Genomic DNA, 15,882 nt, shown 5'->3' on the forward strand with positions numbered 1-15,882 from the left:
TCCTCAAAGTGGCAGGAGCCATGGCTTCGGAAGGAATTATTATTTGAAAGTTAATGCCAGTGTTATTTATACTTTCGAGAACATGCTAGAGTATAAAGAAACTACGGATACTCAAACTGTATCAAAACGGCATCAATATCAATCGCAGCTGTCACAAGTGCGGGGTGAATATCCTTAGTTACACCTGGGTATCTGAAAACAAGCCTGAAAGGATAGTCAGAGAACCAGAATACTCGATTATCCCCAGTTACGATTAAAAATGCACAAGAAATACTTGGAAGGGCTCAATTATCACTGAAGGCTGAGCTGGTGAATTTAAGAGTGAAGTGTTTTGTGCTTCCTTTTCGAGCCACAGAGACTGCATGACAAAAATGTTAAAATATACACAACTTTCAAATACACAATTTCCCCAACATGAAGTTCTGTGAAAAGGCAAAGGAACTTCACATGTGACTTGTGAAAACCATCCTGCAACAGTATAATGAAGATTAGTAATACTTGAGAAGGATCAGTCACAAATACATTACACAAATGATGCTCTGTTGTAGACTTACAAGTGGCGAGAGATTTTGGAAGGGTAAACGTTTGTATCAATGAAAATCTGATGACATACAATTAAAAAAAGGATTCTTACCTTTTCTATGCTGTGAAGCGAAGAAACAGATACTGTTCGAGAAGAGACTGGGTGAAATGAGTCCTCTCTACTGTTGTGTTGGTGCTGTAGAGACATTATGGGATGTGGTTCTGCTCTGTGAGGCAACTGTGAAATGCCATAGGGTATATTTTGCCCCAGCAGGTGGTTCTGTTGCACACCAGGAAGCGTCCATGAGCCCTCGGGCTGCAGATACTTTGAAGAAGGTGGTGGTGGTGTGTGTCCTGAAGGTACCGGGTATGCGGGGTTATAAATTGGCTGCTGAGGAAGCTGCTGAAAGCCAGAGTTGTTGATGGGTTCAAGGGAAGAGTTACTCTCATTCAAATTAGGATACTGGCTATTGTGATTTGCATTAGCTGTAGGAAGATGTACAGGAGGATTTCTGGTCTGAATCTGTCTGTATTGTAACAATCGGGACTGCAGGGGCATCTCATTCAGTTCCTTATTTTCAGTCTGATCTGAAGGTGTTGACTCTCTTAACAACCCTGGGAATCTGAAGGAAAAAATTCAAATGATCTTGATACCTTTCTATTTTACCGTTAATCTTAATTACTGTTGGTTAACATTTTTAAAAATCATTTCACTTATAAAAGCATTAATTGTCAACTATTGATTTAGTTTCTGACCATCTGTCCATATTCCACACGCAAGCATGTCTGGCGGGGATCGCTGCATAGTAATCAAGGGGAAAGGCAACCCCTTAAATATTCTGTAAACCAGGGGGAAACGAAATGCTGGTAACCTGATGTGCTTTCGATTTAAACATTTTCACAATTCAGAAATGTTACTTTCTCTCACGTCCTGGCTTCTCTGCCTCAGCCAGGTAAACGACCTGTGCCCACGGCTAGCTCCTAGATCACGCAGTGGTCAGCTCTCATTTCCATCCCTTCTTCCAAACTTTGAACATAACTTTTGTTAAAAAGTCAGGCCAAAGATAACCATTTTACTGCGACATTTCTTGCCAGCATGTTCTACTGTATACTTGGTGTACAAAGCAACCATCATATTAGTCACATAAATCTTACTCTTAGGTTCTACTTCAAGAGAAACAAGCATAAAGTCCAACAGCAGTCTGACTGAATAATTAACTGAAAAAGTCGGCAATAAAAAAATAGCTGGGAGTTATTTTCAAATGAAATAGGTGCATTAAGTTCTTCCCCTGAGAAATGCAGCAATGTGTAATGTGATTAATCTCCAGACAAGCATTTCCAAGGTGAGGAGCACAATTTTTCATCCATCTGTTGCTCTCCAGTCCTATTGCTCACTGAAACCAACCTGAAGCTGAGGCTAGATTGTTACCTACATTTTGGAACTGCAAAAAATATATAGCCAGCCCAAATCAAAGCACCCAGTTCTCATGCAACAAGATGTTGGTGTTGTGCTTTTCAGTTTAACTTTTATCTTTCTCTGAGAAATGATGTGGAATTGCTGGTGTTGGACTGGAGTAGGCATAGCAAGTAGTTGAAGTCCAACAGGTTTATTAGGGTAGCACGAGCCTTCACAGCACCACTCCTTCATCAGGTGGACTTCTCAGAAACACTTCATTGTAAGGCCATGGTAGATTCTGTCAATAGGCAACTTCCTCAACACTAATACTATTTCTAATATGGTCCAACAATACAACAACCTCAAAAGTTTTGATGCATTGCAGTTAAGACAGTACCTTTGATATGTGGGGCCATTTTCCTCTTCAGGATTATTGCCGTGCTTCCACTGCCCTTTGACAGCATGTTGTGAATACCTGACTTGTTGCTGGGATGCATGAGTGAGTTGTTGTAGTTGGTGAGGATATGATGGACTCCCTGTGTTGACATAGTCCTGATGCTCATTCCACGGGTGAATTCTTGAATGCTGTCTCATGAGATCTTCAGCTGTGTTGGTATGCAATGAATCTACAAGTAATTGCAAGGATTGGATAAAAAACTAGAAATTACTGAAATCTTTCAAATACTGATTAGTGAAAGTTATTTACATTGGTGACAACAGTTTCCGCACTAAGGAACTTTGCAATACAAACACAGCATTACACATTCTGAGAGCTATGGCCTCATGGATTATCAACTTCCAATGCTCAGAAACTCTTCTCAAACAAACCGTGAATAAATGAAAAATGTTTATATATTTATCAAGTCTTCAGAACATCAAGTTGTTTCATATAAAATCTATCGATTTTTGAACTGCAGTCACCATTAAGGAGGCAAATGCAGCAGAAAGATCCTACAAATAACAAATGAGATGAACGGCTAAATAATCTGTATCCAGCAGAGTGGTTGAGAAAATGGGAGAACCCCCTGCTCTTATCTGAGTGGGATGAATAGACCTGTCACAAAGCAATCAGACAGGGCTGAGGTTTAGTATCTCATCCAAAAATGCCACCTCTGGCAATCCAACTTTCCCTCAGTACTTCACTCAAATATGAACCTACATTATATGCTCGCATCTTAACAGTATTGTTTAACTAAAGTAATTAAATATGCTCGAATGATTAAGTCAACAATTTTTACAATTTCTCTTTCGAAGGAGGACTGATGGGTGGAATGCATTTCTTAGGCCATGGCACCAGGAAGTAAGGCAATTCATCGACAGGCTAGCTGCACAGCAGTGCAAGCACAATGATTGTGTGGTTTATTTCTTTTTAAACTACTCTAACGCTACATTTTGGGTGCATCAACGATAGATTAATGCAAACCAGATGAACACAAAGAAAACTTGCATACTTGTGAAACTACAGAATTGCTTTTTTTTTTAAAAGGAACAGCTCAAATTTAAAATGTTTACGGTTACCACCTTAACATTCACCTTGGTTCCAAAAGTACAAGTACGACTCCAGGTTTCAAACCTCTGTCTGACACACACAACATTCCTCCAAAATTTATTTCCTTGCATAAACACATAAATGCTGTATGTCTTAGTTAATTATATGGAATAAAATGTTTTGCACCAGATCTCATGCTACTTGGAGTCAGGAACTGTTGAATAGTCCATTAAGGCTGGACCAAGTGCCTACTTCAGAGTATATACTAGTCTCCAGAGGCACTTGTGAAAACAGCCTCTTTATGCAAGTCTGGGGTCCTTTAAAAAGTGTTTTAAGTGCACATGACAAAATTAGTTTTAATGTGTACACTCCAATCCAGTTATTGAAACTATCATTTCCCTCAGAGGAAATTTTTTTGAAGCTTCTTGTCACTAGGTCATATCACATTCTGCTTTCCAGTCAGCCCCCACTTCCAATTAAATCAACCTTACATCAAAACGGACAACTCTCTTACGCCGATCATAGAACCCGTACAGTGCAGGAAGTGGCCATTCGGCCTCATTTCACTATTGCCAATAAACTCTTTTTCTGAAGCTACAAGATGGTGGCAATTCATATAGGAGACACTTAAAGCTAATTTATTTTTGGCTGCATCAGTAGAACTTTCTCATCGCTGTCAGTTGTCCTTCGATTTGAGGATCACAAATTTCTGCCATGGGTTTTCATCTGACTGAACAGGCCAATTCTCAACTTGCAGACCTTTGGGCACATGGGGAAGGACGTCCCTCAAGGCAGTGGGATCCAGAGTACAGAATTTGCTTCCTTTCCTTCTCTACCAACACACTGCCTCATCATTAAGGTGACTCAAAGCACGATGCAGCTTGGACAGACAAGTTGTGGTACATTTCTCCCAGCCATTAATGTCAATGTTGTCCTGCAGCAAGGAGAACTTTAGCATAACTTTGAAGCATTTCCTTTGTCCTCCCCTGGAACCATTGAGTGTGGTGAAAACAAGACCTGGCGGGGGAAGATGCTCTTCAGCCATCCAGATACAAATGTCCAGACAATCAAAGTTGATTCTGCAGGGGTTTTGTTGAATGCTTGTGGAACTGGCTTTAAGAAAGACACTAGCATTTGTTCCACAATTTTCTCACTGAATCTGGAAGATGCAGTGGAGATTTGCTGATGGAATTTCACTAGCATGCTTACCTTTCGTTGTACAAATTCCAGGTTGTACTGCAGTACAGGAGCATGGTGGTGACAACTGCTCTGTATCCTAGGACTTTTGTTAAACACTCACCACTATACCTTGTAGAATATTGAACTGGTGCAGCTGATCAGGTGTTGGATCTCCTCATTAACGGTGGCTACCATGGTATGAGAAATGCTCAACATATTCCAAAGTCTCTCCTTGTAGGAGGTGAAATATTTGACTGACGAGGCATGGGTGGATGTGAGCTTTGCTTTGGCAATATTCAAGGGCAGGCCATGTTTCTTGCTAGCAGAATCGAAAAGGTTGACAGCAGCTTGCAAATCTGGTGCACTCTGGTGATGTTGCTGCAATCATCCACATGCATATCTATGGTGGTCAAATTAGTATTGACACAGAGGCAACTGAGGTAAAAGAGTTGTCTGGACTCGAAACATCACTCTTTTCTCTTACACATGCTGCCAGACCTGAGATTTTCCAGCATTTTCTCTTTTCGTTTCAGATTTCAGCATCCACAGTAATTTGCTTTTATCCAGAGATTAAAGGGTTTTCCACCAAGGTGCCAGAGGGCAGCTGATCTTTAATAAGGTGAATAATCGCTGTGAGGTAGAGTGGCTACCACGCATCCTTGCTTGACCTTGTTCAGGATTCTGAAGGCATCTGTTTCAGATCGTCCACTCAAGACAGCTGTAGTATATCACCCTAAAGGATTGAGATGAATTTTCTCAGACAGCCAAATCTTTGGACTACAATCCACCAAGGTGTGTAATTTACCTAGTCAAATGCTTTGATCAGGTCGATGAATGCAATAAAGAGTTCCCAGTATTCTTAACACTTTTCGTGGGTGTGTCTGGCAACAAAGGCCATGTTAGAGGTTCTGCTGGAAAGCTGAGAGCCACTCTGTGCCACCAAAAGGATTTCCTCAGCCACAAGCAGCAGGCAATTCAGGAGAATGCATGTCAGAATTTTCCCTATGGACAAGTGGGATTTACGTCCATACTTTCCACAGCCCGAATTATCTATCTCTTCTTGAAGGCAGTTACAATAGTCTCATTCCTTAGGTTGGGGGTGGGAGGGAGTAGGTGAACTCTTTATCCTCCCAAATCAATATGATGAGTGCATGGAACTTTGACATGAACGAAAGTCCACCTGTTTTGAAGGCCTCATGTGGAATAACATTGGAACCGCAGGCTTCATGGTTCTTCATCTGTTTGGTTTGCTTGTTGAAGCTCTCCCATTAATGGTCATTCACCTGTGGATTCCATCACAGTTATTGGGGAACAGCCCAGCAAGCATTATCTGCCACTGTGGATTCACTGCCGAGAAGTTGTTCAAAATATTCTTTTCAGTGTTGATGGATGGTGTTGTCACAATTAACAAGAGAAGCAACATCCCGTGAGGTTATTTGTTTCCACTGACCTGGGTATATAGAGGGCCCTGGTGGCTTCAGAAAAGCTTTATATCAATGATTGGCACAAATCTCTTGGGTTTCTCTTCCATCACAAAGCCATTACCTTCCAGATTTGGCTTTGGATATCAGCCTGGCAGTCTAATGTTAAGATTCTGTGTTCTCTACAAACTTAGGGAAGGAAACAAAGGATTGGCAATCCTGTGCACCTTTCACAACCCCAGGAGCTCCCAAAGCAGGTTACAGCACCTTTGTACCTTTCCAAAGTGGAATCAATGCAATGAAGGAAATCAAATTGCACACAGCAAACTTTCATATACAGCAATATGATAATGACCAGTGAGTTTGCTGTGATGTTCAAGGATTAATATTGGTTAGAACACCAGAGATAACTCCCCTGCTCTTCTTCAAAATAGTGCCACAGTCCACTTGAGTGTAAGTGGGACTTCAGTTTAACATTTCATTCTAAAGGTGATGCTTCCAATGTGGTAGTGCTCCCTCAGTACTGCACTGGACTGTCATTATTGATTGTATTCAACTTTTATTTGAGACTTGAACTCAAAGCCTTCTCCTTCAGAAGTAAAAGTGCTCTCCATTGAATCCCAGTTAGCACAGAAGGAACCAAATTCTACATAAGTATTTGGTGCACAAGACAGTTGTCAGATGGAGCTTGGAGATCCTTTAAAGCTTGCTCAATTCCCAACATTTCACACCGGCCTGTTCATGAAATGACTGACAGCAAGCTCCACATTACAAAATTACTAAAGCTAAATCAATTCCCAGGTAATATAAAAGGTTTTAAGACAAATTGGATGCTTATACAAGTTTTAACCCCTGCTGTGCTCACGTATCTCAAAATATTGCTTACCTAAAATTTCCCCCATCCCGTGTCCTGAGGTATTGTCTTCGATGAAATTGAATGGACGACTATGGGAGGTGTTGAAGTGTGGAACTGACCTCAGTGGGTTTAGTCCTTCCAGACCAGGGAGAGGTTGATCCGGACACACGTTGTCATTGTTTGGGGAATGCGGAGATGGATGAGAATGGGAAGTAGGAAAATAAGTGTGATTAGGAGCTTGTGGGAAAGCAGGAGAGAGCTGCGATGGCTGTTGTTGTGGCAATTGGTTGTGTTGTTGTGGCAGTTGATGTTGCTGTACTGGATACGGTTGCCTAGGTACTGGGGGCTGATGAGGGAACTGTCGATTAGAGGGATGATGATAAGGTGCAGGTGGTGGATGCGAAGAAGCGAGGTGAAAATTTAGCTGCCTTTGACTGAGATTGTCCTTTCGGTGAAATCTAGAAATGGGATAACCTAAATTGGAGTGTGATTCAGGGCTTCTGTTTTGTGCCAGCAATTCAGGTTCCGCCTAATTAAGAGCAAAGAACACCAGTTACAATTCAGAAAAAAGAATACCAAAAATGCAACTATTAACCCACAGAAAGAAATCAGTATGTTTAAGCCGGAATACTTCCATTCTTTGAAAGACACATTTGGAACAAACTAAAAATACTTGGGTAACAATGCTTAATAAGAACATAAGAACATAAGAAATAGGAGCAGGAGTAGGCCATCTAGCCCTTCGAGCCTGCCCCGCCATTCAATAAGATCATGGCTGATCTGTCGTGGCTCAGTTCCACTTTCCCGCCCTCTCCCCATAACCCTTAATCCCCTCTCTTATCAAGAACCCATCAACCTGCTTCTTAAAAATATTTAGCGAGGCAGCCTCCACCACTTCAACGGGCAGAGAATTCCAGAGATTCACCACCCTTTGAGTGAAGAAGTTCCTCCTCAACTCCGTTCTAAACCGCCTCCCCTTTATCTTGAGGCTGTGCCCCCTAGTCCTACTGTCTTTTTTGAGCGGGAAGAGTCTCTCCACCTCTATCCTATCCATCCCATTCATCATCTTATACGTCTCAATGAGATCTCCCCTCATTCTTCTAAACTCTAACGAGTACAAGCCTAGTTTATTCAGCCTCTCCTCATAGCTCAATCCCCTCAACTCCGGTATCAGCCTAGTAAACCTCCTCTGCACTCCCTCCAGGGCCAAAATATCCTTGCGCAGTTGCGGCGCCCAAAACTGCACACAGTACTCCAGCTGCGGCCTCACCAATGCCCTATACAGCTGCAGCAAGACCTCCCTACTTTTATATTCAATCCCCCTCGCTATGGGATGCTGGCCTTCATTCGCCTTCCTGACCACCTGCTGCACCTGCAAGCTGGGTTTTTGCGACTCATGCACAAGGACCCCGAGGTCCCTCTGCACCGTCGCCTGCTGCAGTTTTTCGCCACGTAAGTAATAGTCCTTCCTACCATTCTTCCTACCAAAGTGGACCACCTCACACTTGCCAACATTAAATTCCATTTGCCATTTCCTGGCCCATTCGCCCAGCCTATCTAGATCCTTCTGCAGACTCTCCACACCCTCCGCACAATTTGCCTTTCCCCCAATCTTGGTGTCATCAGCAAATTTCGACACCCTGCACTCGGTTCCCTCCTCCAGATCATCTATATAAATGGTAAATAGCTGAGGCCCCAGCACCGACCCCTGGGGCACCCCACTAGTCAAATTAACCTGAGTCATGGTAAAAAGAAATAACCTAGGAAAATTTTGAATGAGAGGTTTAACATCAAGTAGTTTGAATGTTGCGGACAATGACTCCTTTCCCATCAAAACCAGTAGACAAGTAACAAAGATAATGCAAAATAAAAGCAAAATATTTCCTGGAATGTTCTTTCTTAAGCGCACAATTAAACATTTTGTTTACAATGTAAAATATACTGAGTTGCCTTTTGTGATGCAAAGGTTAAACATCCACCCATCTTGATTAGAACCGTCTATGCAGCTGTAATCAGTCACCATGAACACGATTCTTCAACAAATCTGGCAGTGCACCTAGGAAGGGGTACATAGACCTATCCAACCAAACCAATTTTCTTTTCTCCAAGATCTGGGTGAGACTGGCAAAATCATCCCAAACAAAGCCAGAGCGACCATGTAAATTGTTGAGGGAGTTTAAGCACAGTTAAAGTTAAACTTTATTTATTAGCCACAAGTAAGGCTTACATTAACACTGCAATGAAATTACCCTAATCACCGCATTCCGACGCCTGTCTGGGTCAATGTACCTAACCAGCACATCTTTCAGACTCTGGGAGGAAACTGGAGCACCCGGAGGAAATCTATACAGACACAGGGAGAATGTGCAAAATCTGCACAGTGACCGAGGCCAGAATCAAACCTGAGTCCCTGGCGCTGTAAGGCAACAGTGCTAGCCACTGTGCCACCAACGCCTGGTTCAGGGATCAACATTCTAGCACTATCAATATTGCGTCATGGAGCTTCTCACCTCCTCTATGGGCAAAATTATTTATGCTTTGCAGCCCCTTGAATTGCTCATGTGATATTCCAAATTACTCATATGTAGATAGTCAGCCAAAAACTGCACACGAAAGAATATGGAATCTACTTTCGTGTTCCTTGCAATTTGTACTGGCTTAGAGCTGCAAAGCAAGATTTTCAACTTGTTGCTCTGGCATTAAGTTGACATTGCAGACCACTGAAATCAACAGAAAGAGCAATCACATTGGTTGCTAATATAACAAGGAATCAATCCTCAACATCAGCTCTGTGCCCTGTTCAAGTTGAAAGTTGATTCCTGCAGATTGAGCAATACTTCACACATCTAGTTTTCTGCTTTAAATTGACAAAATTACATTCATTTAGCAGTCTCAAAGGTTAGATTAGTCACATCGATTTATTATAGTTATGAAATGAAAGAACCTTGGGCTTTGCAACAGAAAGATGGTGGTGTGATGGAGATATACAGGATTCCACACAAGATGGAGTAAATAATCCAGAAATATTTCATTTAAACTGAAGGACATAACAAATGGAGACAGATTCAGGCAAGTAAAGATAATTTTGGGACTAACATCATGAAATTATTTTTCATGCACAATAGTTAATACATGGAACATTGAGTATATTGAAGATGAAAATGCCTGGAATTATTTAAGAAATAACTGAGTGCTGCAACAAGGGGACTTTAGGATGTTTCTGGATTGATGATTTAAGATGAACCAAATAATCATCCTGTATGCTTGACATGTAGAGGAACCTCTGCTTCTTTCTGATCTAAGATTATGGCAATGTTACAAGAAAAAAAGCAGGTAGGCAGCCAAAGGTACAAATTAGGACAATGTCTATAAAACAATGATGTGAGCATTGTATACATTTATCCATCATTTGATTTCATTCTTCAAAATAGCTAGAAATGCAGCTATAATTCAAAACAGTTGTTCCACGACAAAGCACACCACTTAATAGACTTTTGGAGGGCCACTACCTCAGAATTCTGCACACCATGTTTTGGATCTGACAAAATACACTTGACTGAAGTTATGGCTGAGCTAATTCTGTTGCTCGAGTCAGACTGCATTTTTTGTGTATCCACGGGCAGGAAATGGCCTGGTGGCATTATCAATACAGAAACTTAGCTAATGTTCTGGGGATCCGGGTTCAAATCTGGTGGATGGTGGAATTTGAATTCAATAAAAAAATTCTGGAATTAAAAATCTATTGATGACCATTGAAACCACTGTTGATTGTCAGAAAAACCACCTGGTTCACTAATGTCCTTTAGGGAAGGAAATCTGCTGTCCTTACCTGGTCTGGCCTACATGTGACTTCAGAGCCATGGTAATGTACTTGGCTCTTAACTGCACTTTGAAATGGCCTAGTAAGCTACTCTGTTCAAGGACAACTAGGGACGGACAATAAATGCTGGCCCAGCCAGCAATGTCCAGGTCCCACAAATGAATAAAAAGCTGCAACAGAATCATAGAATGGAATCCCTACAGTGCAGAAGGAGGCCCTTCATACCATCAAGTCTGCACCAACCACAATCCCACCCTATTCCTGCAACCCCACACACTTACTCTGCTAATCCCTCTGACACGAGGGTCAATTTAACATGGCCAATCAACCTAACCCACATATCTTTGGACTGTTTGTGGAAACCTGAGCACCCGGAGGAAATCCATGCAGATACAGGGAGAATATGCAAACTCCACACAGACAGTGACCCAAAGCCGGAACTGAACCCAGCTCCCTGGCGCTGAGGCAGCAGTGCTAACTACCTTGCCGTCCAAGTCTCAATTTTGCATCCTTTAAAGAAATTGGAACTCTTGAGCCATGCTTTCCCAAATCTTAGATAGGAACACCCTTGAGACTGTGTGCATGATAAAAGGAAGAAATTCTGCAGCACAGATTTAGAAAGCCAGTACAAACGAAACATATCCGACAAAACAAGGGTTCATAAGACAGTCAAAGCTGATTTTTGACAGGAAGCTATTTTTGAGTTGGATTTCACTTAAAATATTACTCTTCTCTTCACTGTAATAAAAGAATATTTATGAACAATTTGGCCTTCCCTTTTCCCTGAACCGTTTTCCATTTCAGACACTGCACTTACGATAAATTGCTAATTTATCATAATTGTACATTTTATTCCATTAGCCAAGTTTTGCCCCTCGGCTTTACACATTTCAAAGAGGAAAGAAAAAGATGAGTATTTAATTTCGGACTGTTGTATAAAGTACACACATACCTGCTTCTCTTTGGAATCGGGTGGCTTCTTTTCAGGAGTTTGAAGCCTACTTTGTTCAGTTCTGACATTTCCCTCACCTTTTGCTAGAATTATTGAAAATAAACATTTAATTTTTATGTAAAACAGTTAAGGTGCTTACAATAAATTACACACTGTACTATGCATTCATTAGGAGCTGTTGTTACATCAGATTCTTCCTGCCTGAATTTTATAATTACCAGAATAATTCTTGTAATCCCTCATTATTAATCAACAAAGCTATTTACTGCACATTTGCAAAAAAGCCCACCACAAGCTCTTAATTCCATCCCTGATTTTATATAATTAGCCAGCTCTAAAGTCACTATTATCCAATTTCTTTCTCAATTCCTTCAGTCCAGTTCCCTGCAAATAACACAACTGCCCAGGTCAACGTGATCAACAACGTTCTTCGCATTTGTGTATTAATCCTTCCTTCTCAACTTGTCTGCAATGTTTGATATGATCAAATAATCTGCTGTGGTTTAGAGCCTCCCATACATCCACTTCCAATTTTGCCAATGCAGTTGGCTTTTCCTCAGGCATGCAGTTTTCCCAAGTGTATCCCCTGGCTGGTCTTGTTCCTTTTTTAGATATATGTTGCTATTTGGTACATGATCTGTTAGTAGTGAGTTTTCATATATACAATATATACTAGCAGCAGGTAGTTCTAATTCTGCACATTCCTTCTGTATTGCTAGACTGCTTGTGTGCCAAAGTAGTGGATGAAGCAGAATTTCCTTGAAGTGAACAATGAGCAGACGAATGTCATTTTACTCAACTCCCAGCAATAGCACACAATCTGCTCACTCAAGCTGCGCTTTCCATATCCAGCACTCAGACTGTTCACCTTTTTTTTATTCATTTGTGGGACATGAGCGTCACTGGCTGGCCAGCATTATTGCCCATCACCTTGTCTTTATCTGATTAATACTGTAAACCTACTGCATATTTTCCCTCTCTCCAGAATTGACTATTCCAATGCCCTCCTCTTTTGGTGCCTTGCGCTCCATCCTACGCAAATTTGAATTTCTCAGAAATTCTTCCATTTGTAACTTGCCCTGCTTACATGTCCTTGCTGAAGTCCTTTACTTCCTGTCTTCCTTTCTTTTCAAAACTTCTCTCTTTATTTAAAAATCCATACTCTCATTCCACCTTCACCTCCACTAGCCCATTCACATCATTCCAATGACTATGGTTTCCAGTACATGTTCTTCCCTTTCCTCCCCAATTGCACTGGTGCAGAATGTTCAGCTTTCTCAGACCAACCTTTTAGAATCCTCCCCAGAAACTTCCTCGTGCCACATCTCTCACTGTGACTCAATTAAAAGCTTCCTTTAAACCGGACTTTGACCGTGCCTTTGGTCATCTCTTCTACAGTTGGCAGTTTCACCACCCTTTGGGGCATTGCCTACATTGCAGATACTATTGTTAGTCTACAAGCACCAAGGGTATCCAGGCTTCAGATGTGGCTGCATATCCCAGAACTGATATTTTGTTGGAAGATTTCTTTGCAGCATTACTTAAAAAGACCTACACAAAATTATCTTACACATTTATTAAAAAAAGCTGGACTGCAAATTGTACAGAGCACTTTGATGTACTGTTACAAGTTGAAAAAATAAGTTCAGAATGATCATGCTGAAGGAAGTGGTTATGCCTGTGAATAGCTCCAGAACACTAAAACCCTAATTCTTCCCAAGAATGTAACATGTCACAAAATCTTCTGACAGTAACTCTTAACATTTGTTACCTGGTTAACAATGTTTAACTGAGAGCACACAGTAGAATACAAACCAAAGTTGAAGGGGAGTAGTAACACCAATACTTCAGAAAATAAATCTGGTATACAATGCAGCTGCAGCACCAAACCAACCATAGAAGCTCACCTGTTCTGCTTTGTTCATGTTCCTTCTCTGGATGTTGCTGCCCTAATCCAAGTGGGGAATGATGACCAAGATTATAAGGGATTGGCGATCCACGCCCATGTGTTTGCAACAAGTTCATGTTGTATGCCATAGCAGCTTGATGGCTCACAATGCGAGGATCAACTGCAAAACGGCCTTGGTAACTAGGCCAAGGAACCTGCAAGGACAGGTAATCCTCGTTATCTGTAGCATCGTACAATATCAAGTTCTAATGATGTATAATGGCACTCAATCAATTTCCTCATTTATTGTGAAAGTCAACAAGAAACGCATTAAACATACTAAGGAAAGGACAATTGTATGTAACAATTCCACCATGTTAGTTTTTCACATAACTACTTTTCGTTATAATTCTGATCACCATGGCTACCTCAAAACCCAGAAAAGAGGCCATCTGCAGTGCAAGGCATGTATCTTTTAGACCTCTGAGTAGACCTTGGGGTGAAGTTGTTGTTGAGATGAGACATTTGGCAGCTTCATGTGTACTTAATGTATGGAGTTTGAATCTCAAAAAGGACATCTGCTGTCTGAAGACGCACGCCAATAAGTTAAAGCCTCGTAAACTATGACTTTTCAACAAGATAACAGACAAGTCAGAATCCACTATTAGCTGTTTAGTTTTTCATGAGTGATGGCTATACTTTGTCAGCTCACAGATTTGCAATGTTCAACTATGAGGAAGATATTTCAATCACAACCATCAATGATACAGCCACACATTCTGGAACGATCCTGAAGTATGAAAGCAGCAATAAGGAAAGGGAGAATTACCAAGATAATAGCTTAGGCAAACACAGACCAACAGATAAAGTGGCATGCTCTTATAAGTGACTCTATCATTTGGCATGTGGACTTGTAAGTTCATCTTAAAATGGTTTTGTGTTTTCCAAGAGCCAGGGTGAAGGATTTATGGGAGTGGACAACTTAATGAAAGATGAAAGGTCTGGAATTGTGGAATTTATCTACAAACAAACATTAGGGATAAATGCTGGAGAGCTACAAACAATTGATGAATGCATTATAGGTCAAAGATGGAAATATTGGGACTAACACTGAATGGCTCACCAGAAAGGAACAGCAATGTTTCTGGGCTCAACATGTGGCTGGAAGATTTATGCAAAAGAGATAGATTGATATTAATCAACAGTTGAAGGACTGTCCATAGTAAAGGTCATAGACTGAAGGAAAATATTGAGGCAACTGATGAACAGGACTTCAACTAATTGAGCAGAGTTAAATTTGACAATTCTATGCCTGGTTCTTTTAGGGAACTTAATCAGAATAGAACATTCAGAAGGACAATTTGATACCTAATTGAAGGGAAAACATTTATTGAGACATGGGGAAAGGATAGCAGAATGTACGAATTAGAAATTTCTAACAACAAGCCTGCAGAGGCACGATGGGCCGAATGATGTTCCTGTTTGCTGTATTACTCTATGATTCTATAATACTATAGCCATAGATTAAGAGCAAGCTAATCTCAAACTGTAAATATATAGTTATATTATGTATATACATAATTTTATATATACACACACGTATGGAGTCTCTAAATGGTTACAGGAACAGAGGGATTCAGGGATACAGGTCGGTATTCAATAACTAAATGTTGTGATGCAGGCTAATAAGACCAAAGCATTGGGGTTTGATCTTTCCAAGAGCAACAGAACTGAAAAGCGGAGAAGTTTTGTTACACCTGGGATGTATTAAATACGGTTCACATTGCTTAGATCACACACGGAGGACAATGAATTGGGGGGGGGGGGGGGGGGGGGAGACAGAGAGAGAGAGGGAGAGAGAGAGAGAGAGAGAGAGGGGAGAGAGAGAGAGGGGAGAGAGAGAGAGAGAGAGAGAGGAGAAAGAGAGGGGAGAGAGAGAGAGAGAGGGGAGAGAGGGAGAGAGAGGAGAGAGAGAGAGAGGAGAGAGAGAGAGAGGGGAGAGAGAGAGAGGGGGGAGAGAGAGAGAGAGAGAGGGGAGAGAGAGAGAGAGAGAGAGGGGAGAGAGAGAGAGAGAGAGAGAGAGAGAGAGAGAGAGAGGGGAGAGAGAGAGAGAGAGAGAGGGGAGAGAGAGAGAGAGAGAGGGGAGAGAGAGAGAGAGAGAGGGGAGAGAGAGAGAGAGAGAGGGGAGAGAGAGAGAGAGAGAGAGAGAGAGAGAGAGAGAGAGAGAGAGAGAGGAGAAAGAGAGGGGAGAGAGAGAGAGAGAGGGGAGAGAGGGAGAGAGAGGAGAGAGAGAGAGAGAGGAGAGAGGAGAGAGAGAGGGGAGAGAGAGAGAGGGGGGAGAGAGAGAGAGAGGGGAGAG

General features: G+C 41.5%; 1 protein-coding gene across 6 annotated transcripts in view; it reads right to left on the reverse strand.

The window, feature by feature from the left end:
* The window catches only part of helz (helicase with zinc finger), a 260,171-nt gene that overhangs the window by 36,982 nt on the left and 207,307 nt on the right, over positions 1 to 15,882 (reverse strand). For all 6 annotated transcript variants that reach the window (XM_080209367.1, XM_080209368.1, XM_080209363.1 and 3 more), the window contains 5 exons: positions 13,543 to 13,738; positions 11,636 to 11,718; positions 6,894 to 7,392; positions 2,316 to 2,544; positions 635 to 1,145 (listed from right to left, as the gene is read on the reverse strand). In XM_080209367.1, coding sequence (XP_080065493.1) covers positions 635 to 1,145; positions 2,316 to 2,544; positions 6,894 to 7,392; positions 11,636 to 11,718; positions 13,543 to 13,738 — 1,518 coding nt within the window. The remainder of the gene's footprint in view (positions 1 to 634; positions 1,146 to 2,315; positions 2,545 to 6,893; positions 7,393 to 11,635; positions 11,719 to 13,542; positions 13,739 to 15,882) is intronic.

Source organism: Carcharhinus amblyrhynchos, chromosome 21 (genome assembly GCF_965287045.1).
Source record: "Carcharhinus amblyrhynchos chromosome 21, sCarAmb.v2.hapA, whole genome shotgun sequence".
Taxonomy (NCBI): Eukaryota; Metazoa; Chordata; class Chondrichthyes; order Carcharhiniformes; family Carcharhinidae; genus Carcharhinus; species Carcharhinus amblyrhynchos.